General features: G+C 52.6%; 1 protein-coding gene across 6 annotated transcripts in view; it reads right to left on the bottom strand.

Moving 5' to 3' along the window:
- The window catches only part of Tcf7 (transcription factor 7), a 31,398-nt gene extending 9,804 nt beyond the window's left edge, over window positions 1–21,594 (bottom strand). For 2 of the 6 annotated variants that reach the window (XM_046467584.2, XM_046467589.2), the window contains exons 1-3: window positions 21,175–21,592; window positions 20,935–21,001; window positions 20,301–20,425 (exon numbers count right to left, since the gene is read on the bottom strand). In XM_046467584.2, the coding sequence (XP_046323540.1) occupies window positions 20,301–20,425; window positions 20,935–21,001; window positions 21,175–21,423 (441 nt within the window). In that variant the 5' untranslated portion in view covers window positions 21,424–21,592. Of the gene's footprint in view, window positions 1–20,300; window positions 20,426–20,934; window positions 21,002–21,174 lie in introns of all 6 variants that reach the window. The other 4 variants (XM_046467585.2, XM_046467588.2, XM_046467587.2 and 1 more) reach the window with 3 other exon arrangements.
- Between the last annotated feature and the right edge of the window lie 2,826 nt (window positions 21,595–24,420).

Genomic DNA, 24,420 nt, shown 5'->3' with positions numbered 1-24,420 from the left:
TTCTGGGCACTCAGTTCCCAGAGGCATATCTCTCCTGTCTGGGAATCTTCCTAGCCTACTTTCCCAGAGAATATCCAGCTTGTTTGAGAACCAGTGGCTTGTTTATAAGGGCTACTCACAGCCACCAGCCCCAGGCAGCAAGGCTTAGAGCTTTTCCTCTTCCAGCCCCTAGACTGGGGGTCCTGAGTCTGACCCTTAGCCCCACCTCAGTGCTAACTGGATACGGTGATACCAGGCAGGACCTCCCCACCTTGGTCCCCTAACTCAAGAGAGGTGGGGCCAACCTGCCCAGCCCCCAGTCTTCCGGTTTCCTCAGCACTCTTACTTTCCTCAGGACTCTCACTTTTCACACTAGGCGCACAGCTCTTTGTCCTGAAATGACTCAGTCAGCAGGCTGGGGGAAAGGGCTCTCTATATAACCCAGCCACAGGGAGTCACTGCCATGCCCAAGGCCCAGCTCTGCATGTCCTCAGTGCACACCTACGCAGGCCAGAGCTCTGGAGACTCATCATCCAGTCAAGGCTCAGCTTCCCACTCAGAATGTTTCTGGGGATGCTGCTGGCTAAGAGTACAGATGAGTGATCTCAGACCCGTGGCACAGAAGAAAGAGGGGACATCTTTTGGGGCAAGACAGTAATGAGAAGGTGGTTGTATTCTGGCCTCCTAGGGTAAAATTCCCTGCCCGGTGAATTTAACCAGATTCTTTCAGATCTTCAGTTTCCTCTCCTGGTAATGGCTGCAGCCTAGCACAGGTTCCTTGGTACTTGTCTATTGGGGGTCCAGGGTAAGGATGTAGGGAAAGCTAGGTATGAGCCCCAGTATAACCAGGAAGTGAAGCTCCCAGCTGGGCACAGGCTCCCACAGCAACAGCAACAGCCCTGGCCTGCCATCTGCCCCTGCATTCCTGCCTCCAGGCTATAAGCTGCACCAGTTCTTGGCTTGCCCCAGGCAGACAGGAGCTGATGTCCTGATAGATGGCTAGCAATAGGTAAAGAAGTAGGCTGGGACAGGTGTGGGATGTGTGGACACATGTGATATCCATCAGACACTGAGTACCTACCACATGCCAGGCACTGTGCCAAGCACCTCACAAGTCCAATTTCATCCCTACCAAAGTGCACACGGGCTGCCACTTCTATCTAAATCCTCCCCTAACTACCAACTCATGTCTCACTCCCTTTTATAGAAACCCCAGCAGGCCTAGCCTCTAGTTCTCAGCTCTCATTCTTCCTTCAACCCGTTCCTCTACCAGAAACTACTATCAAGGTCCCCAATGACTTCCACAATTCTGAACTCTCAGGTCAATTCTGTCTTCATTTTACCTGATTTCTTAGCAGCATCAGACACAATTGGTTTCTCCCTCCTTTTTGAAGCCGAGTTTCTTCGCTTAGCTTTCAGAATGCTACACATTTGCCTAATTTCCCTCCAACTCCACAGGCCCACTTTTTCTGACTCCCCAATACCTTTCTCTTCCAGGCTCTTGCTTTAAACATCTTCATCCAATGACTCCACATTTCTATTTCCAGACCCACTTCTCATGGGACTCCACATTCCAAATGCCTATTCAACTCTGCTTGGAGGTCTAAAATGCCCCCCAAACTCAACATATCCAAATCAGAACTTTTGACTTTCTACTCCATATGCTCCTCTCTTCCTCAGTTGATAACTCCAACCTGAAGAGTTGCTCAGACCAGAAACCTTGGAGTCGTCCTTGATTCTTCTCTTTCTCATACCCCGTGACCAACTTTCTACCTCAAAATCTAGAATCTGCTAGGTACAGTGGCATGCACCTGTAATCCCAGCTACTCATAAGGCTGAAGTAGGAGGATCACAAATTTGAGGTCAGCCTTGACAACTGAGCAAGATTCTGTCACAAAATAAAAAAAGCTGGGAGAGTCTCTAGGATTCAATTTCTGCCAAAAATATTAATTAATTAATTAAAAAATAAATAAATCTAGAATCCACCTACTTTTACCTTCTTCCCTGTCCCCCACCTAGTCCAAGCTGTTGTCACTTCTCACCTGGACAATTGCAGCAGTCTCCTCCCTGTCCCCTCCGCCAGTCTTCCCTCTAATAGCCAAATAAGTCAGGTCATGTCACTCATCTGCCTAAATCCTCCAGTGGCCTCCCTAACTGTTTTCCTCACCTGGGGCTTGCAAAGCTCTGTGTGAGGCTCCCTCTGGCATCTTCCACTCTTCTTGCTTACAATACCCAGGATTACCCATAGGTGTTTCAGCCTCCAGCATCCTTCTCCATCCTCTGATATGAAGTCAGTTGGGAAGCAGAAGCTAAGCATCTATTCAAGTAAGAAACTTCCTAGAAATCCCTGAGGTCTTTTTGTCCTAACAGGTTCCCAGAACAGCACTAACCAGATGATAGGCTTTGGCAGCTGAGGGCAGGGAAACTGGGCACAAAGGAACATTAGACCCTGGCAGAAAGCATTCCACCATTCACTATCTAAAGGTACAAACGCCTGGAGCCAGCCTCAGCTCCCCAGGTGGGATGACACCTCTACAGTTGCCTCCAGAATCAGGAGGTTTTCAAGTCTACACTCCTGCTTCAGAGAAGGCACTACCATCCAAACTTGGCTCTGGCTCCTTAACCCTTAGGACTGAGGAGACCTGGGTAGCTTAGAGGGAAAGCTGGGTATGGACAGCTCTGACCCTGAAAAACCTTAGGAGCAGGGCCTGGAATCCAAGGTGCCAGCTTTAGGAAGACAGTCCTATGCACTCTGCCCAGAGCCGCTGCAAGGCAGCAAGAGGGTGGCTTGCCCCAGGTCACAGCACAGCTCAGGCTGGGCCTGTGGAACCTCAGAGAAAACAGCTGAAACTATAGCTGCTGGCCTGCTATGTATGCACGTGACAAGGCAGTGGAATGATGGGAGTTCTGGGGGAAATGGGTTTGTCCTATCTACCAACCTTCCCTGGGAACAGGGGAAAAGCCTCATTAAGCAGGAGCCTCCAGCCAAACCACAGAAGTGCTGGGTGGGCAGAGGTGGGGCAGAGAGCTTACTGGCAGTTGGAGGGCCTGGGGTGGCCAGTCCTTTCCATGCTCATGCAAGCTGACTCCAAGCCTCACTCCCCAGCCCCCTCCGTATCTAGTGGTAGTAGCCAGAGATGAACCCTCTAGCACAGGGCCCCTTGTTCCCCTTGCCCGTTCCAGGGCTCCAGCACAAGACTGTCCCAGGGTCAGGCTTCCAGAAAACAGGGTGGGGTCACTTATGGTAACCATGCCCAGCCCCCAAGGGAGGGAGGCAGGCCTGGATGGACTGTCCCCACCAGGCCCTGAGTGCCTCAAGAGCACAACCTCATCTCTCTTACTCTGAGAGCAGAGTACACAGTAAGGGCTTAGAGCATGATGGGATGCATTAATACATAAGTAATGTCTGTACTCTTCTCTCAAGATACCCCAGGTCCCTGTTCTTTGCCTTTGCCTGAGCCCTCATGGCCCCTCCCACCAGCCTGTGGCACTTCAGGACAGGTCCAGGACTCAGACCCTAAGGCTGTCTGAGAGTCACCCATCAGTCCCCACCAATACTGTCCAGCTTCCTGCTGGATGCTTGGACCCAGCTCACCCCCAGAAGAGGTGGTCCTTCCTGATGCTACATTGTTCTTACTGCTCAAAGACCTTTCTCCACATCTACTCAAGTCTACCATTCCAAAGGTGCTCCTCCCTTTTAGGGACACTTTCCATAGGCTAGAAATTTCTCATCTGGTGCTCTAGTGTGTCGTCCTCTTTTTTTGCAGGTTGAAGTCAGGAAAGGGCCAGGCAGAGGGAGGTGGAAATGGGGGACTCTTGAGGTAGGTGTCTGCTCTGGAGTTGATCTTGGGTCTGGCTGGGCTGCCCCTGCCTCCTCCCAACCCCCCCCCCCACACTTCCTGCAGGCTCAGGTGAAAAATAAACACAGTCGGCATTTTCCCTGCAGACCGCAGCGGTCTGCTCTGCTCACAAGCTGTGTGCACGCTGAGAGCCCCTGCCACCACCAGCAGAGAAACTCCCTCGCCTCTGACGGTTGACTCTGAAAACCCCCAAACACTTGAGCCCCACAACACTTTCCCAGCAAAGAAAGTTGCTGTTTCCTCTGGGCTCGAGCCTAAGAGGTTAGAGGAGCATGATCTGCCTAACCAGGCCCTCCCAAGAAGGCCTCCTTATGGCAGGTACTGCAGGAGAAGAACCTCTCACATACCAGGATCCATCAGCATGCGTGATTGTTCAGGTGTACAACTGAGCTCCACTCTGTACCAAGCAAAAGACTGAAGCCCAGAAGAGCATTTACTAGTGACAGCTGAATGCTGAGTGTTTACCATGTGACAGGCCCAGTCCTGAGCACCTGAGTTTAACTAGGATATTCCTAAAACAAATCTATGACACGGATAGTTACTATCCTCATTTGATTGATAAAGAAACTGAATTTCAAGGTCACACATAGTAAGTGGCAGAGCTAGGATGTCACCTACTGCACTGCTGGGGCCTTGTTGTTGTGGACAGAATAAGCTGGGGGGGGTGCAGTGTGTGGGGGCACTGTACTAGTCCTAGAGCCAGTGCTCTAGTTCCGAGCCAGTGCTTTCCTGACCCAAAAAATGCTCTAGAGGTCAGGGACCCTTGGTATGAGTTCTGGCCACACCTGCCTGCCAGGGCCACTGGCACTGGGAGCCCATCTGATGGTGATATTTGGATATGGCCCTAAGGTCCTAGCCATCACACCCCAGTTATGCTGGCCTGCTGTGGCGTAGTAGGGGTGCCTCCAGCTTGCCAGATACCTCTGCTGTCCAGGCTCTGTACTCAGCAGACATTCACTGAAGATTTGTGGGATGAAGGCCTTTAGAATTCTCAGTGCCCCCCAGACCTTCTGCATGCCCCTGTGTACTCATCTGCCACTGTGACTTCAAATCTTTCAAGCTCCTCAGTCAAAAGGCTGTTCTTGATGCATGCCATGGAGCTGGGGAGAGACCCTTGGGGAAAAAAAGTCTGTGGAAGGAATGGCAGAGCCACACCTCAGGCCTTGTGCTCCTTCCAGGGACAGACACTGACTAGACAGAAGGGTGGGTATTGCTATGGTTATTGTTCTGCTTGGCAAGTGCACAGAGGTGAAGCTGAGTAATATAAATGCCAAATGTGACAAGCCACGTGAGGCTGGCATTTTATATTCCCATTTCATACACGTGGGAAGTGAAGTTTGGGGAGGTGAGAAAGTTGCCTGTGTCATACAGTACTCCATCACCCTGTTCTGAGTTCTCAGGTCTGCAAGGATGCCAGAGAGCCACACCCTCTCCTTTGCCCTCCTCTTGCTCCATGCTTCAGCCATAGAGGACTACTGGCTCCAGAGACCATGCTGTGCCCTCTGCCCAGGGCACTCTTTCCCAACTCATCTTGTCCAATTCCTATCCATCTTGCAGGGCTCATATAAATGAGATTTCTTTCTAGAAGCCTTTCCTGTCCTCCTGTCTAAGGAGAGTTCTCTGCTGTACCTCCACTGCAACACCGACCACACCTTGCTGTAGTTGCTTGTGTCCTTGTCTGCCTCCTGCCCCGCCTTAGGTCTGGGATTATACTCTGCATTGTTTTTATTGAAAGAATGAAAGCGAACCCTCAAGGCTGGGTCTAGCAGTGTGGAGGCATGGGGGTGGGATGGTGCTTCGGGAAACATGGCAGCATTAGGTACAGCAATCTAGGCTGGGACTGGGCATAGTGTCACAATAGCACAAAGGTTTGGAGGCTGGGAGAAGCTGGGATCACTGTTTAGGGTCAGGGAACATCCCACCTAGCAGCCAAGACTCCTTGGTCTCCTCCCCATTCCCACTGCCTCTGGGAGTTAGAATGACCAAAGGCTAGTTCATACAGTGCCTTTGTACAAATTAGAAAACACCCTCTTCTTGTGGAGAGAAACCTGTCCAGTTCCTCTGGGGTATCCCAAGAGTCACTCTTTCAAAAGGCCTCCTTCAATTCTCACTTCTCTTGCCTGCATTGCTGGGAACTAGGCTCCAGGGACTGACCCTGATCAGTTCCAGGGGCTCGTTTCCTGGCTCCAGACAGCCCTGCAGCCCTCTCAGGCCTGTGTCTGGAGCCACTATCCAGAACCAGTGGTGCTTAAATGCTCCAGTCTGGGTAGTTGCTGAGTAGGATGCTCTCTGAGGCCAGGGTCATGAGAACGAACTTCCCAGAAGGTGGCAGGTCCCCTAAACCTTCAAAAGATTCTTGATTTGTGGGCTCCTGCAGACCCCACCTCTGCTGATATACCCAGTGGGGCCTGGAGGACCAGGCTGCTAGAGCCCTCACTCATGCTCTTTTATCCTCAGCCCCCGCTCCTGGCCCTACTGCCCAGGACATGGTGCTCCAGAGGACAGCCCGAAAGCTTCTCGCCCACAGCACGCTGGACACCCTGTGCCAGACGCCCACCACAGAGCACAGAGCCACAGCCATGAGGCCAGCTGACCTGGAAGGGCTAGGGGATGGCTAGGCCACACCCTCCTGGACCAGGAGGCTTCAGTCCCACCTGCTGAAACAAGCTGTTGCCATGGTAACAGAACCCTGCCAGGTGTGTGTGGCCAGTCCACCAGCTGCCTGGCCTTGACATCAGATAACAGGGCCTGCCACAGCAGAGGTGAGGACTAGAGTCCCTACACGCAGGGTTGGCAAAAACCACAGGCCAGCTCTAGAGGCACCCTCAAAGCTAGCTGAATCCTGCTGAGCTGCCTGGCCTGGCCCATGGCCTCTCGTGGTTTCTATGCATTCGTTTACTTGCATTTTCCTTCCTCCTCTTTGAGGTGAACGCCCCTCAGGACAGGATGTTTTCAGAGGAAAATATAAGCTTCTGGGAGCTGCTGCAGCTGAGCTGCTAGTTGATGCTACCAACATATTGTTGGGGACTCTACAGCAGCCAGGCAATGGGCGTCCCCCTAGCCCAAGTGGTTACTCACCGAGCTCCTCCATGGACCAAGGCAAGCCAGAGCACTGCCTCAGCCCAGCTTCGCCTGAAGGAAAGGAAGGGGCAGCAGGGAAAGGAACCAGGGCTCTGGAGGGAGGCACTGAAACAGTTCAGAAGCTTTATATCCCTGGGGGCAAAGCTGAAGGTTTTGCAGAAAGTTTGGCTTTGCAGAAAAGCAGGAAGAGAACAGAAAAGGCACAGGATTAGAGATGGTGATGCCACCAGTAGGGGCCTACTGAGTGCCTAGCAGTCTACAGCGCTCCACCCCACCCTGGAATCCCACCAGTCTTCCCAACTTTGCACTTTGCTGTGCAAATTTTGCAGATGAAGAGAGTGAAGTAAAGAGAGGTTAAATTACCCTCTTACAGAGGGCCTGTGGCCTTCCCACTCTATATGCGGACGGACGATGGGTGGGAAGCTGCTAGAAGCTGGGGAGGCTCTCACCAGGGCTTACTTATGCCTGTGATTGAGAGCCAGGAAAGTCCAAACAAGACCCAGAAAGGCACGGGCTTAGGAGGACGGTCAGCAATGGCTCAAGGGTGGGAGAGAAGAAACTTGGAAATCTGCCCAGGCTCAACTCTGCTTTCTTGCCCCAATTCCATCTTGCCATCCAAGAGCCCGCATCCTTCCTCCAGCACTTAAAAGGTGCAAGTCTCTCCACACTGACAGCTTTGGTCTCCAGTCCATCACCTCATAGGGTTGTGGTGAGGGGAGGTGATTTAATATTTGTGTGGGCTAATATTTTTTTTGTGTGCTTAGTTAAAAGCAAACTAAAAGCAAAGAAAAAAAAATAAGAAAAAGCAAGCAAAAACAAAACAGGGGTCTACATGTCGCATGTACTATTCAGCTGCCTCTTACCCAAAGAGGACAGTTCTACCCTGAGGCCACATCTAGAAGTTCCCTGGGTCTAACCCTTGCAGCTACTGCCAGTTAAGGCCCTTGGGGCTCTGAATGGACTCAGTCTAGCAGTTTATCCACAGGGGGGAAAGGCAAGGTGTGGAAAGAAGCAGCTGGAGGTTTCTGGACTCAGAATGCTGCCACCCCAGCCCCTCTCACTCAAGGGGCTCACACCCAAGCAGAGGGAGGGGGGCTGGACTACTCCAACTACCCTAGGGGCCATCTGAGGCACCACCACTAATGAGGCTGAGTTAGGGATTTCACACAAACCACACCAAACAACTCTTCCAGATGCACACCTGGTGTAACAGTGTGTAGATATAGGGGAGTGGGTGAAATACCAACTCCTGGGGTGAGGAGTGGGAAGGAATGGGATCGGGGAGCCGAGAGGACCCAGCTATATGTAATTCAATTACATGATTCCTATGGCACATAATAGGAGGAACCAGGAGCATGCCTGGGTTCAAATCCTTCCTCCAGCACTTAAAAGATGCAAGTCTCTCCACACTGGCAGCTCTGGTCTCCAGTCCATCACCTCATGGGGTTGTGGTGAGGGGAGATGAGTTAATATTTGTGTGGGCTATTATTTTTTATGTGTGCTTAGTTAAAAACAAACTAAAAGTAAAGGAAAAAAAAATAAGAAAAAGCAAGCATGTCCCTAGACAAAGACTTTTTAGGAAAGCCAGATTTGTGCCAGGTCCGGGCTGCTGGTCCTTGGTTTCCTTTGGACGGCAGCCTGATTACCATGGACCAGATTGCTGAGCTCCTGACAGGCCTGTGATGCCAGAACTAGGGGGTGGGAGGCGGCAGTAAGAAGAATCTGCCCTCAAAACACCCCAGTGAGGCTGAGAGCAGCTCTGGCTCCCAAGCAGCTTTTCCCCTGGGTGTCACAGCCATGCCCTGGGACTCCCTCTGTTTCCTCAGTCCAGCCATTTGCAGTGACTCAGGGCCTATGAAACCCATTAGCCCAAACTGGGCTGCACAGAAGGAGGCAAGAGATTGGGCCCAGAGAGGTCTAGCAGCAAGCTCTGGGCTGAGTCAGGACTAAAACTGGAGAAAAGAAAGAACCCACGATAGGCAGTTCCTAACCATGCTTCTGTCATGTACCAACCTGAATCAATCTTAAAGGCCATTTTTAAACACTGCATTTTTTCCTAGAAGCCCCAGGATCCTGCCTCCCAACTGAAAAAGGCAGCTCTCCCAGTTCTGTAAGGACTCCCAGAAAGAAAGGGAGCCTTGACCAGATTCAGAGCTAGGAGGTCACCCAAGGAGGGCAATGAAAAGCCAATGGCACATAATAGGAGGGACCAGAGGGACCAGCTCACAAACCCAACAGTATATGGGTTAACTAACACTCACCTCATTGGCCCGCAATGCTCTCACCAACACACAAGCTAGAGCAGAGGGAGCAGAGCAGCAAGGAGCATGGGCTCCTTGGGCAAAAGAGACCCAAGTCCAAATCCTGACTTCAAGGTTCTAGCATGTTCTTAACCTCTCTGGAGCCTCAGTTTCCCCATCTGAAGAATAGGGCTAATAACAGTAGTTACTTTTTCAGCTTCTGGCACAGGCCTGGCACTGGGAAAGTTCTAGACACAAGTTATTGTGACTGTGGTTCTTTCAACTGCTGTTTACTGAGCACCTACTAATAACTAGGCCTGTACTAGGCTCTGAGAATCTAGTGGTGAAAGGAATAGATGAAGCCTGGGCCCTATGGATGCTCTCCAGCCCTTTCTGATCCAGATTACCATCCCAGAAAGTCCTCACTTCAACATGGCCGCCTCTACTTTCCCCACTCCATCTGTTTACATATCTCCACCCACAGGGTTGCCCACCACAGCTGGGCGGTCCCCAAGGCCGCACACTGCTTCAAAGCCTGCCAGTAAGCTCTGGGGTGGCTGCCACAGCCAAGCACACACCAACTGGCCAGCTCCCTTGGACCCCGGCTGTATCCAGCAGAGATCTAGCTGTAGCCACAGCCCTCTCCACAGGGTGCCTCTTAGCATCTGAGGGCCCACCCACCTTCTGCCTGCCTGGCCACTGAGCCAGCCACAGAGCCATCTGATTTGAATGAAACTTCAAACTTAATGACTTTCATGCTGGTTATTTAAAACGCAATGTAATTTTCTTAAACACCCTATTATTTCCTTTGATAGCTACAAAGCTTCCCCCAATCCCATAAGCATGTTTATTTTTAGGGAAAAGAGTGGTTTGCAGTTGGTCACAGAGACATAGGGAGAGAGAACCCACAGAAAGCAGGGCAAAGAGTCAGCCTTGGCAGCCTAGAGGCCCTCCTGCTTGCGGACTCTCCACCAGACACCAGGGGACCAGGCAGGGCCTGCCCTTCTCTCACCAGCATATCAGCCAGTGGCCCTCCCGTCCCCCACCTGACAGTAGCCAGGTAAGTATAAGGTCCCCTTTCCCATGCTTCCCTCAATGCTGCTGGGCCTCGACGTCCTCATCTGTAGGGTGCCTCAACTAGCGTTCTAAGGAATCTCCTTCCCATGGGCATTCCAGGCACGGACATGTCTGGGGAAGGGTCCTGAGGCTACCACCACACCCTCAGCAGCTTTCTCTTGACTCTTCCAGACATTCTACTCTGGGTGAGGCCTCAAGGGCTGGAGCCTTGACCAGTTGGGTGAGATCTGTGCCCTGATAAAGCAGCCTGAGGCAGTGGCTGCCCACAATGGGTGTGTAGGTGTGGCCCTGCCAGTCGGGGCTCCCCAGCAAGGGAGATGGCATGGTGGTGGGTGTGCGTGCATAGGTCAGCTGAGCTCCACCAATGCGGGTCGTCCTCTGGGAGTGGCTATTTTTAGGTTCCAAGCTTTCATGTGGCCAAATGATGTGGAGTTTACAAAGCATTGGTAATGCGTTTCAGATGGCGGCCCAGCAGGCCAGGAGGCTGGGCCCATGGCCACCAGAGCCAGGTCGGAGTTACTCAGCATCCCCACTATGGACTCCCATCACCTGTCCCTCCCTCTGCATGGCCTCTGTGACAGGATTGCGAGGCTAGCCTTGGTGTAGTCCCTGCAATGCCCAGCTAACCCTAACTGAGGTGCAGGTGACCAGCAGGCCTCTCCAGTCCACCTTATGAACCTCAGAAATCCCCGTAGCCAGGAATGCCCACCCACTATAAGGTAAGAAACTGAGACCTAGAGAGGTGAAACCATTTGCTAGAGGTCACACAGAGGGGAGGAGGTGGCTTCCTTCCCCAGCAAAGTCCCCTGCTCCCATGGGAAAACTGGATTTTTTGGGGAGGGGTGATTTGCCACCATTGGCACCAGGCCAGCTCAGATATGGTGGCGTAGGGGAAGCCATACCAAGTTAATCCCCAAGCCCCCACCCCTGTTTCCCAGGGCCATGTCCTGCCCACCCATGCCTGGAGCCTCTGCTGTACACATGTCATCTGGAAGCAGACAGTGTGGGGCCCAGACAGCTCCCTTGCCCTTGGAGAGAGCTGTCTGTTTTAAAGGGAGGAAGAGGAAGGGGGGGCAGGAGGAAGCTTATTTGGCAGTGTGTCTGCTTCCTCTGATCTCCAGGGAGTTCTGGCTGTGAAGCACAGGCTGGGTCACCAGGCTTGCTCTGGGATCCGAAACAAAGTCTGTGGGTGCAGCTCAACAGACAATCTCCATGGGTGGGACAGCCTCCCTGCAGGGAAGCACCAAGCTCACACCCCTCCTTGCTATGCCCCACGCCAGGGTTAGTCCCCCATTCAGCAAGACAGACACCCTCCACCCACTGGGGGACTGAGCCACGAGAAGAACCATGTTCTAGCTGGACCAGGGGCAGGGGAGCAGGTGCAAAACCTCTGACAGGACAAACCATCCAGGCAGAAGGTTGCTTGCAGGATGGGGCTGATGCGGGCCACACCTTTTTAAGAGAGGGAGGTGGTTTCCCAGGTCCAAACCTCAAGCATGACAGGTCTTTGAGATGAAGCCGCTAAGTGTCTGAAGAGGCAGCTGACAATATGCTGGGTTCTCGAGATCCTCTCCAGACCCTGATGATCTCGGAGCCCTGCTGGAGGAAATGGGGGGCAGAGGTGCTCTCTGCACCCTGAGGGGCCTAAGCAAGCAAGCCACTGACCTTTGGGGTGTGGCTCCCCAAGTAAACAGGGGACCAAGCCCTTGGACTCAAATGAACTAACAGTAAAATGGCAACTACACTATGAGGGGGTACTCTTGCCTTGATTAGCCAGTACTTTGAGTCTCTCCAGTCCAAAGCCACCCCTCCCTTAGCTCTGCTCTCATTCCCCCAATCAATCACCCCTGCCCCTCCCAGCACCCTGCCCTAGCTGCCTCCCTGGCCCTCCACGTCCAACTCAGCCCATCTGCAGTGGACACCGCTCTGCCCTGCAGGATGCCAACACACTGCATGTGCCCTCCAGTCTCTCCCAGGTTTTGGAACCAGCACTGCTGGGCATCGGCTCACATGCTGTGGCCTTAGTGACAGCCTTTCTAGCCTCACTTCACGCCCCTCTTAGACCCTGAGCTTGGGACTGCCATTCAGGGATCAGGAACACACTTATCTCTGCCTCTCTCCTGCTTTGCTCAGCTTCCACCCAGAGTGTTCTCCCACTATCGGCTGCACAAACTCCTCTCAGGAAGCTTCCTAAGCTGCTCCCATGGCTCCTCTTGCACCTCTGTGTCCTATATCCAGCTCAAGCAGTACTTCAGGGCTGACATGAGTCCTCCAATGAGGGTCCTCTTGCCTTGCCAGGACTGAGCTCTGGGAGGGCAGGCATAGCCTCCCCTTGTGCAGAACCAGATCAGGTACACAGAAGGGGCTCAATAAATAGTTTGGACTCAAGATTCCAGCAGGCTCTGGGCTGAGCCCAGCTAAATGCCTGAGGGCCAGGAAGGCTGAGGGTGACCCCTGGGGGAGCTGGCTTCTCGGCAGGGAAGGGAAAGCAACGAGGGCTCTGGTCCAGCCTGAGCTTCAGCAGCACTGGAGCTTCTGAGTTCTTTATGCAGTGTTAGTCTTCCAGCAGTAGCCTATACGTGGGCACCACTTACACTGTGCCATGCCAGTCACCCAAGGAGGGTGGAACCCTCATTAGCCTCATTTTCAGATGAGGAAACTAAGGTCCAGAGGGGCAAAGTAACTTGCCCAGGGCCACGCAGCCAGAGTAGCAGATGCAGTAGTAGACTAAATGCTTTCCCTCCCTCCACTCCTCTAAAGGGCTTGACAAGCAGCCTTCCCTAATCTGACATCACTGTCTCCACCTGCAGAAAACAGGTTGTTCTTCGAGGATTTGTGTACTGTACTGTTGGGTGGGGGGTGCTCCTGTGACCTAATAAAACACCTGTTTCCTCCAACAGAGCCTTGTTTGTACACAGTGGCAGGAAGCACCAGTCACAAGGTGTGAGGGGGTGTGACTTTATGGCTTTGGGACCGCAGCAGCTGGAGGGGGCTCAGAGATGCTGTGGCTCTCCTTGACCCTAAGGAGGCTCTGGGCCCATCCCTGACCCAACCTGACTTCAGTGGTTATGTGATTTTTCTTTTTCTTTTCTTTTCTTTTTCTTTTTTTTTTTTTTTTTGGCAGCAGGGATTGAAACCAGGGTGCTTAATCACTGAGCAACATCCCAGCCCTTTTTTCTATTTTATTTAGAGACAGGGTCTCACTGAGTTACTTAGGGTCTCACTAATTTTCTTATGTTGGCTTTAAACTCACAATCCTCCTCCCTCAGCCTCTCGAGCCACTGGGAATACAGGCATGTGCCACCGTGCCTGGCTAATTATGTGATTTTCAACAAGCACCCCTGAATCCCTGCTTATAGCTCAACTCAATCTCCCTTTTTGCAGAGGAAGGGGATGGACTGTGTTCTCAAGAGTCCCAGAGGGGCCATGTTCAATCCTTTTTTTTTTTTTCAGTATGGAGGATTAAACCTCTACCATTGAGCCACATCCCCAGCCCTTTTTATTTTTTTGAGACAGGGGGTCTTGCTAAGTTGCTTAGGGCCTCACTAAGTTGCTGATACTGGACTCAAACTCCCAGGTCGCTGGGCTTCTACCCTCCCTCTTTTAATTCCCCTCACACCCAAGTCTCTGTAGCTGGGGAAGTAGGCAGAACCGGTGTGAAGATCCTCATTTGCTGGCTCAAATCAGCTCATTGGAACCCAGGAAGAGCTGGGAACTGGGTCCTAGCAACCGACCCAGAGCTCTTTGTCAGCCCCGGGGCCTTGGGAATGCCCCCTCTGTTCTGCTGAGCTAGCTTGCCCTACCCTTCCAAAGGGGTCAGCAGGCTGCCCTAAAGTTGTAACCGTTCCTCCCTGCCCCTGTGGACAAGGTGGAGCAGGAAGCCTGGCTCTCACCAGGGTCTGCAGGATAGGCCTCCTTTATGGGGCTTCCCTGGCCCACTGTAGGCAGCAGTAGGGTGGAAGCACAGTCCCAGCTTGGGAGCAGCAGAGGAGGGTCTACAGACTGTCCAGATCCCACAGCTAATCCCACACAGCCTCTGAGTCAGGAAAGAAATGCACTTCAAAACAAACTGAGGTCCCACTATCCACCACAGACTAAATGAAGAGCGACAAAGACAAGACTCCGTATCAGTCATGTTTAGGCACTTCAAGGGCTGGGGAACAGTCGCAGGCTTGGAACCCACCAAGAACAGGGGCAACAGGGCTGCAGAACACTGTGATTCTTCCTACTTCTTGACCCCATAGTTCTCAGGGGGTATTATGCTCCAGGAAAATAATCAAAACAGAAACTAAGGAGTGGTTTGTCCAGAGCCTCATCCTCCTGATAAAGAAGGTGGCCTGTGAGTGAGCCAGGAGCCACAGGAGGGATGCTATGAATAAAGATGATGTGCATGGGCATTGCTGGAAGCCTGCACCACACACCAGGGGAAGCATTACAGCAAGAATAAGGGGGTGCGTTTAGGGGTGACCATGTGAGCAAAGGTCCAAGGGTGGCTCCAGGCTAATGACCATGAGGGTCATCTCCCTTTTTATTCTTACAAAATAGCCTCAATTCCTCACACCTTATATAAGGGCTTTAAAGGGATGAGGAAGGAGAGTCTCTTTCAGATCAACTTTTGGGGTGGCGAAAAGGGATTCTCAGGATGGAGCAAGTGGCTTTGGCTCCCATGCTGGCCCCAGGGATAACACTTCCCATCTGAAGAATCCCTGGATGAGGTCAGGCAGGGAGTAGGGGACCCATACACCTGAGTCCCCAGTCCCAGGGTTCAGACCCCTGTAGCCCAGAGTGGAGACACAGCCCTCCAGATGGGAGTCCACATGGGGCCTAACCTGCTAGCCACCAATAGTCCCATGAGAACTAGGATAGCAAGGGAGAAGGGATAAATCATGGACAAAGCCTGTTCCCACCCAGCCCAGGCCATGCTGGCACCTCCCTGGGCATCTCTCTGGCAAAGCTGCTAGTCCTCACTCCAAAAAGTATAAGGAAGGCTCATGAGCCCATTGCAAAAATGGAGGAAACAAGGTCCAGGATGCCTCTGCAGACAAGCTCTCTTTGGCTAAGCATGGCGAGTGTGTTAAAGCTATGCTAACCACATCATCCAGAAGAGCTGCCGGGGTGGGCAAGGCAGCCAAGGCCCAGAGGCAGGATGAGGGAGGATCCCGCTTGAATGATCGGAGGAGGAGACAACTATCTGAATTAAACCTCAAATGAGGATTAAGAAGGTGGGTGGCACCTATGCCAAGAGCTGGGGAAGAGAAGTGCAAGCTGAGGGAACAAATGTAAAGGTCCTGAGGTGGGAAGAGCTGGCCAGGTATCAAACCCATCAGGCTAGAGGGGCTGCTGTGAGGGAGAGGAAGGAGGTAATGAGGCACTGAGGCTGTGGTAAGTGATTTGGACTTTCCTCCAAGACTAATAGGGAAGGCCCTGAAGTTTAATCAGGTGAGAGACGTGATCTGATTTTGTTTTTAAAGGACCCCTTGGCTGCTACATGGAGTCTGGACTGTGGGTTAGGGTGACAGGGATGCAGATGGACCCTGGAAGAGGCTACTGTGCCATCTGGATGGGAAATAATGAGGGCTGGGGGTGCTCATAGATGAAGTGGAAGATCTAGGATGCACCCAGGAGCATGCCAGTCCCTGCTTTATCTGTTAGACAACCTGCAGCCCTCAGCATGCTGCTCAGGGGATCCTGGTTCACAGCCCAAGCAGGCAAGCTCTGTCCAGACCCCTCAGCTAGGCCTACTTGACAGTACTTCTCCAGACAGAATAAATCCTGTCTGGATTTATTAATCTGTGCTCTCAGCTCAGCTGGGCACTCTTGGGACTGAGCCTGGTTCTGTTTTGGGTTCCCAGAACCTGGTAGCAACCTGGTACCAGACTCCATTCTCACAATCCTCACTCCAACCTGGGCTGGTGCTCAACTGCCACTAATATCCCAGAGCAAGCCCACTGTGCCCCTCTGTTAGGGCAGAGGGCTGGGTGGTGTTCCTACACCTTCTCTCTGCACAGCTCCCCAGATGGGGGACCGTTATCAACAGCACTTCCTTCCTCTGCTAGAGTCAGGTCTTGCTCATAACCCTCTCCTCTTGCTCCCTCAGGGCTTGTTCCCATGGTCCTCACTAGGCCCTCAATCCTGGGACTCAGTGGTGAGCCCTATGGCCAGGGCCCCACACATAAGTCCACCATTTCCCTTGTGCCCCTCACACTAAAGCTGCCACTTGATCCCCGGGCTGGAAGGATGCCCAGGTACTAGGATAACTATGGGATCAGGGACAGGGAGTGTGGCCTAAGCCTCTGCAACAGTCAAAAGCCACAACTTTTTTTTTTTTTGTCATTGAGATGTAATTCACATTCCATAAAATGCACTATTTTAAAATGTATAATTCAGCGATTTTTCGTATATTCACAAAGTTGCAACTGCCACCACCATCTAATTCCAGAGTGTATTCGTCACCCCAAAGAGAAATCCCATGCCCATTGGCAGTCACTTCCCACTCTTCCTTCTCTCAGCTCCTGGCAAACCACTTTCTGTTTCTATGGATCTGTCAATTCTGAGCAAAAGGCTCAGAATCCTTCCAGGCCACAGACTCCAAGAGGGGCCTGTAGAAAGGGCCACAGAGCAACGCTTCCTCATATCCTTTTTGGATAGAACCAGACTGGTGGTCTTGTACATCTAATCGCCTGAATTTCCCTTGGGAATGCTGCCTTATTATGTTAATTTCAGAATCCCCCCAGAGTCTGGCTCAGGACCAGCTCACTACCCTACCTCTCCACTCCTACCCCATTACAGGTCTCAGAACTGAGAAGAAAACACACACACACACACACACACACACACAAAGAAACAACAGTTATGATCTAGGCCAGTAACTGCCTGCAAGCCTATGTTAGATGCCTGGCAAACAACTTGCATGGAAAAAGCTTTGACTTAACTTCCCCCTTCCCCAAACAAAGCTTCAAAGAAACCAAATACCAAAAAGCAACTTTTTTTTTGGAAAAAAGTGTCTCTCTGCCCCATGGCAACTGGTTGTCAGTCAGACTTTTGGCTCCTGGCAAGGTTTAAGTCTGCTTGTTTAGAGGCCTTCAGACGTGGTGGCCACATGAACATCCCTCCCACACGTGAGTGGAGATGGTCTCTGGTGTGGGTTTGCCCTGCTATCTATGGAAATCCAGCAATTCATCTTGAACATCTTAGATCCTGAGCACAATTTTTGTTTGTTTTTGGGGTACCAGGAATTGAATTTAGGGGCACTTGATCACTGTACCACATCCCAACCCGATTTTATATTGGAGATAGGGTCTCACTGAGTTGCTTAGCACGCACCTCACTTTTGCTGAGGTTGGCTTTGAACTCACGATCTTTCTGCCTCAGCTTCCTGAGCCACTGGGATGACAGGCATGTGCCACTGTACCCGGTTTGAGCACAATTATTTAAAATTTTTTTTTAGATTTCAATGGACATTTATTTTATTTATTCATATGTGGTACTGAAGATTGAACCCAGTGCCTCATACATGCTAGGCAAGCGCTCTGCTATTAAGTTATAACCCCAGCCCCTTGAGCAAAATTTTTGACCACCTACATGTCCTCAGAGAGGCTGGACAAAGGATGAGAAGACCTAATTCTAAGACTTGCTAACAGGGCTTGGTAGCATATTTGGTAGTCTGTCCCCCACAGATGGGCTTGATAAAGACCAGCTTTGGAAAAACTCCCATGACAGTTTTTCCTCAGGGCCCTTTCTAGAGCTCCCAACCAATTACAGAAGACTTTTTCCTGACTCCAGACACATTAACTCTTTTTTGTTTATTTGTTTGTTTGGTACTGGGGACTGAACCAGAGGCATTTACCACTGAGCCACATCCCCGGCCATTTTTATTTTTCTTTTGAGACAGAGTCTCACTGTTACTGAGGGCCTCACTAAGTTGATGAAGTTGGCCTCAAACTGTGATACTACTGCCTCAGCCTCCTCAGTCACTGGGATTACAGGCATGTACCACCACACCCGGCCAGACATATGAACTTTGAATTGGATGATAAATATGCTCCAAAGATATGAAGCCAATCTCTTTTGCTTTGTAAAACCCAACCATATTTGAAGTGTCCATACAATTTTCTGCATAATTCAAACAACTACTTTTATTTGCTATGTGTTATAACTATCAAGTTTGCTTAAAACAGGATCCCCTATATTCATGTACATTTCCTCACCCTATGTCACTCTAACATAGGTCCCTGCCTCTGTCCTTGTCCCCAGCCCCAAAGAGCAGCTGAGGCCAGGACACAGAAATTCAGTGCCAGAGCCTGTCCTCCCATGTTCCCAGAAACTAGGAGTGGGGGCAGCAGCTGGGTGGGGAGGAGGGTGCAGTGCATAGACAAGCATCTGCCACAGCTTGGGAAAAGACTGGAAGCTGAAAAACATATGTCCCAAGCCAGGTGAGTGGTGCTGATCCTGACTGTGGGAGTCCACCTTCTGCCTACTCTTTGACCAGTGTAAACCAAAGGACACCAAATGGTCTCATGACCCACACCCTTATAGCAAAATGAAGCCCTTCCTGCTCTGGATACTCTCCTGCCACTTGCTCACACTGTAAGAGGAACCACTGCCTTCCCTCTGCTCTGCCATGGAGTCCTGGGAGCTAGCCCAGCCAGGACTGGGGCCTAGGCCTCTTGTCCAGTCATAGTTACTATGGTGACCATAGCCCCAGTCCAATCAATGCATGCCAGTGACTGGAAATGGTGGGTTATGTCAACTGGCCCCAAATCAAAGAGTTTACACCTTGCAGGGAATCCAAAAAAGCAACTGTTCCTGCAGGATGCACGGCTATGGGGACATGACTTCATCAGGTAGCAGGGTGGGGAAGAAGCCCCCTCCCTCATAGACCTGGAAAGAAGAGAATTACCCTTTATATCACAGAGCAGAGAAGTCAAGCAGACTTCTCAATAGCTAACGTGCTTGGTGTACAGAGATGAGAAGGGGTCCAGAGGGCAAAGATTTCATTTCTCAAGTCAGCTGTCTACCAGGTTTTTAGGTCTGAGCTTCTGGAGAGCAGCCTGCATCTGTCTTCTCACCTCTCACCAGCTTTAACAGGAAATAGCTCTCAGAACCTCCTTCCTCACTCCTGATCTGAACCAGCCTCACAGTCATCCTGTCCTCCTTCTGGGTGGACCCTGCCTGTGGCCCCATGCGCTGGGTTTACATTTGCACCCAATATCAACCTACCACAGACCTCCCCAAGCCTTCCATGCACCCTCATCTCTAACTTGGGTCAACTGGGGACTGTCTGAAATATTAATGTGATTTTTTTTTTTAAATGCAGCTTTAAAAGCACTCCAAATAGGCTCTTCACCCTTTATCTGGACCGATGGAAAAAAGCATGGTTTGTAATGATCATGAAATCTTTTCAGAGCTCTAGGTACTTAAAGGATTTAACTCACAATTCACTGAGCTGGTCCCTTACTGATACCACTGATTTGCAGTACATCTCTGCAAACCTTTCTTAGCAGGTAAGAGACCAAGTATGCCTCCTCAGAACTCACCTGGTGTGTAGGGTCCTCCTTTGGCACAGGCACACTCATGCCAGTAAGGACACATAGTGGAGAACCTTTCTTCTGCACAACCAGAAGATCCCATCAGGTCTCATTTTTCTGCCCATCCCTGAACCCAGGCTCAGGGCTTCCCAGGAGAAAGCTAACTGCAGAGCTCTGAGCTCAAATCACATTAAACACACCAACCTCTAGAGGAAGGTGATCTCAGCTCAAAAGTTGTTCACCCCAGCATCATGCAGCACAAGGACCAGGCCTGCACCTGCTTATGAGTGTGCTAGGAAGACAAAAGCCAATAATAGCTCCAGGGCAGGGGATGATCCAAGGCAGGCCCTCCTTCCTCCCCCTAGAGTTCTCCTCTTGGGTTCAGATCCCACTGGTTGTGTACGAGGAAAAAAGACAACCACAGAATGCTCACATACCTATTTCTTCTAGGCAAAAGTCACTTCTTGCCCATGCCTCACCTACCTGGTCAAAGGAAGAAGAAAGCGCTAGGGACACTGGCTGCTGGGGTCACTTACCAGTGGAGGCTGCGGCTGGGGATGCTGCCCTGCTCCTGAGGCGGGTGGGTAGTGCATGAGCAGATTGAAGGCGGAATAGACAGTCTCTTTGTACATGCCGCTGGAGCACCCCGGGGCCTTCAGGCCTGGAAAAACCACAGCTGGGTCAGATACCAGCCCAGGCAGCTGCTGGGGCTGAAGGCAGTCTGCTCTTGAGAGAAAAAATAAGAATTGCCAAGGGGTCTCCTTGTTTGTGACTTGCTAGGGAACGGGATGCGGGTGTCTTCAGTGCCAAGTTTTGTGGGAAGACCCCGAATCCAGGCCTTCCCCTGGCGGCCCCGAATAGAACCCCCACTCAGTCCTCCAGCCAAGGAACCTTGGCCAACGCTTTCTCCTCAAGGCTGGGGATTAGTCAGTCACCTGGGCAAGAGGGGAGGCGGAGGTGGAGGGGGTCTGTTCACTCCTATAAAGGTCAGGGCACCGGAAGTGACTCGAGCCCAGCAGCGCCCGGGAAACCCGCCCCCCACTCCCCCACCCCCCGCCCTGGCTTCTATCCCCTCCCCGAGCAGCAGCCGGGGGAGGCACCCCCTGGATTCGCTGTTTCCCCATCGAGGCCAGGGCCTCAGCGCGAGGAAGAGGCCGTGCAGAAACTCACCGTCCTCCAGAGACTCTGGAAGTTTGTCCGGGAAAAGTCTCTGCGAAGTGTGCTCCCGTCCCAGAGCCTAGAGGGAGAACCAGAGGGGCCGTGAGGGGCGGCGGGGACCATGGGGCTCAGGGCCGGGGAGGAGGGCTCTGAAGGATGGAGACCCGGAGGGCCGCAGGCGGGAGGGCTGGTCAGCTCGCGCCGGCGCCAGGCGGGGCGACCCCGACACAGTGGGCGCGGGCAGACGCTCACCTCGGCCCCGACCTCGGCCTCGCTGCGTGCTCCGGCGCCGGTACCCGGGATCCCAGAGCCTTCGGCCGCGCCCTCGGACTCATTCACGAGCGACGACTTGAGCTCGGCCAGGTCGCGCTCAGGGCCCGCGGCGCTGTCGCGACTCTTGTCCTGCTCCTCGCCCTCGTCCTGGAAGGCCAGCAGCTCGTCGGGCGCTCCTAGGTCGTCGCCGCCGCCAGCGCCGCCCCCGCCGGAGTCCAGCTGCGGCATGGTGCCCTCCGCCCGCCGGGGCGCAGGGAGCGCGGGACGCGGAGAGTGCGGGGCGCGGAGCCGGCCCGGGAGGCGGCGAGCCCGGAGTCTGGACCTCCGAGCCCGGATCGCGGCGGGCGGAGCGCGGGCTGACTCCGCCTGGGCGGGCTGTGGGCGCCGGGTAAGGGCGCGGGGCTGAGCGGCTCCCGGAGCGGGCGGGTCGGAACATCAAAGGCGCCGCCGGCTGAGTGCCGGGGGCGGGGCGGGCACTCCGGGGGCGGGCCCCGACGGGGGCGTGGCCGAGTAGTCTGGGTCCGCCCCCTCCTCTCCCCGGAGAGGCCGGGACGCACCCACTAGGCACAGCCTTAAAGGGCTCGCTTTCCGTGAGTGAATCCTGAGTGAGACGTCGGAGCAGCTTAAAGATTGTCACTCTTCTCCTGTAATGTCAGGACCCTAAAGGAAACTCCTGACCCTGCTTTCTCCCTCCACCAAGATATTGTCATCCCGTGTCCAGGTTTCTTTTCCACTTGCGTAGGGTGAGGGTGCCTTGGGACTTGGGTGTGGTTTCAAGTCGCGGCCTTAGCGTGAACTGCGTCTGGGCGCCAGGCCCTTTGTGCCCTGTGCTTTGAACTGGGGGTTTTTTAGAGCTTGGGGCCATTCGGAACCCAGGGAACCGTCAAGATTAGGAATTCTCAAAGACCCATTCTCTGCCCCATTCTCCATCTCTATGTCAATCTGGAACTTCCTTCCAGGTTGCCCGCCCACTGTGAGAACAAGTATACAATCCTCACAAATTTATTGAGCGTCTGTTGCATGCGCAGCTCATACATCACACATCTGTAACAAGCCCCTCAACCATGTGGCTCTCCGAGGTGCGAACACAGAAGACTAGGAGGAAGGAACCCCGCCGCCGAACTCCAGCCACCACCACCCAACCACGACTTTCCCAGCTTAGTTCCACACCTAGAATTTCTGTACCCCAAGGACTGATTTCCCAGGGACTTTGAGCAGCCACGTGGACCACGGTTTCCGACGTGGGGTCCTTCACCCGCAGCAACTCGATCTGGGAAGTTGCTTTCTGAAGCCCATTGACGATGGTCGGTGCAGAAGCTTCCATCTTATCTACTTGGCAGCTGGAGCCTTATTCACAGGGACCTCCCGTGACTTGGTCTCAGCTCAGCTTCTGCATCTGCAAAAAGACACTGGTTCTTTGGATCGCGGTTTTTTGGGTCTGTCGGGGACCAGTAAACTGCAGGTTGGCCCCCAGCAGGTTTCTGTACTGGATTCAATGTAGATGCTCCCGCCTCTTCTAAGAGCAGTTGAAACCGAGGGTATTTGGGGGAGGGGGCATTGAACGCCTCGCCTCTCTGGCTCGGGGCCCCACAGGACCGCTGGCAGCAGTGCAAAGCCGGGCCGGAAGACAGCCGCGCCGCCCCTCCGGGTCCAGGCCCAGCCTAGCTGGCTGCGGATCAAAGAGCTAGGGCCGTCCTTCTCAGTGTTCAGATGCTATCTGCGCCTGCCCAGCGGGGAGCCGCCGCCCCCCACCTCTGGGCTAAGGTGTCCTCCCGTTGGGTCTCTCCAGCCTGCTTCCCCAAGGTGTGACCAAGTGCTCAATTGGATCCCGGTCCCTCTATCTTGCGGGGAGGGGCTCCAGCCAAAAACCGCCCTGCCTGGAGAGCACTGACACATGATCTCCCAGCCCCTCCACCCCCATCAACTACCCAGGTTGTAGGGTCTGGCTTTAGGATGAACCTCCCCTAAAAGTTGAACGGAAATAGGTATCTGCCTAACCCTAAGGCGTTTGGGGTGGGGTTAGGGGGGCTTCTGTGTTTGTGGGTGACTACAGCTTAGGCAGAACCGCCTCCTGAACAATTGGTAAGATCCCTGAGGTCTCAGTGGACACAGGCCGGTGGGGACTGAAGTTTTCTCCAAGGAGAAAAGAAAGAATTCAGAAGGGGCAAGTGAGGTGTGTCCTTTTTTTTTTTTTTTCCTCAAGGGTAAATTTTTTTCAGTTTGGTATTAGCCTTTAATAAAAAAATTACGTTCTTTCTGCTTTATTGGTGTGAAAGCATCCTTTCTTTACTAAAATGATGGTGAGAATATATTTTTTTAATGACCTAATTTGGCTAAAGAAAAATGACATTTTTTCTGATCTGTTCACTCCCCCACTCTCAAGTTTTTTTGGATATTTTATAGGGCTGTGAAATCCCTAAGCCGGGAACGTCCGCCCTCTGATGTCCTGGCTTGGACTCCTTGCCTTGCTGGGAGGAACAGGGGAGGGGGAAGGAAGAGTAGGGGTGTGAGGAGGGGTAATGCAGAGAGGAGGGCTGAGTCACAGGCGTTCACAGCCTCGCTGAGATCAGTCTGAAAGCTCACTGAGGGATCAGCTACTGTGCTTAGCCCTAGGCTCAGGCTGAGGAGTGGGGGGGTAGAAGTGCCTTCTGGGAGCCACAGGCTGCTTTGAGAAGTTGAGGACTTGTCAGAGCTAAGCTGGGGGCTGGATCAGCCTGTACAGAGTTGAGTGGCAGGAGTTCCAGTGGGCTGAGGCAGTCAGGGTGGCCTCCTAAAGGTGGTTTCCATCGGGGCCTAGAATGCCGAGGAGGAGAAGAACAGGAGCTTAGACTTGTTTCCCAAAAGGCAGGTACATCCCCATAGGAGCCCTTGGTCAGCACCGGTTCCTTTATCATTCCCTTATACTCATTCAAACAATGACCCCATATACTGAGTTAATACTATGTGCGAGGCATCCTGCCAAGTGCTTCACACACATATCTCATTTAATCATCACACCAACCCTGTGACATGAGGACTATTATCCCCATCTTACTAATGAGGAATCTAAAGTTCAAAGAGGTTAAGTAAATCCCCCAATATCTCACAGCTTAAAAATGAGGGTGTCAGAACTCCAAACTCAGGCAGTCTGACTCTTGAGCCTACACCCTAATGACCATACTCCAGTATTCCATTATGGCCCTAAAATTCCAAAGGAGTCCTTATCTGCTGTGTGGTCTTGGCAGA

The sequence above is a fragment of the Marmota monax genome, unplaced genomic scaffold (assembly GCF_021218885.2).
Source record: "Marmota monax isolate L192 unplaced genomic scaffold, Marmota_monax_Labrador192_F-V1.1 WCK01_AAM20220418_F8-fsc00199, whole genome shotgun sequence".
Classification (NCBI taxonomy): domain Eukaryota; kingdom Metazoa; phylum Chordata; class Mammalia; order Rodentia; family Sciuridae; genus Marmota; species Marmota monax.
Note: the sequence above shows the minus strand (reverse complement) of the source record. Positions and strands in the feature narration are given on the sequence as shown.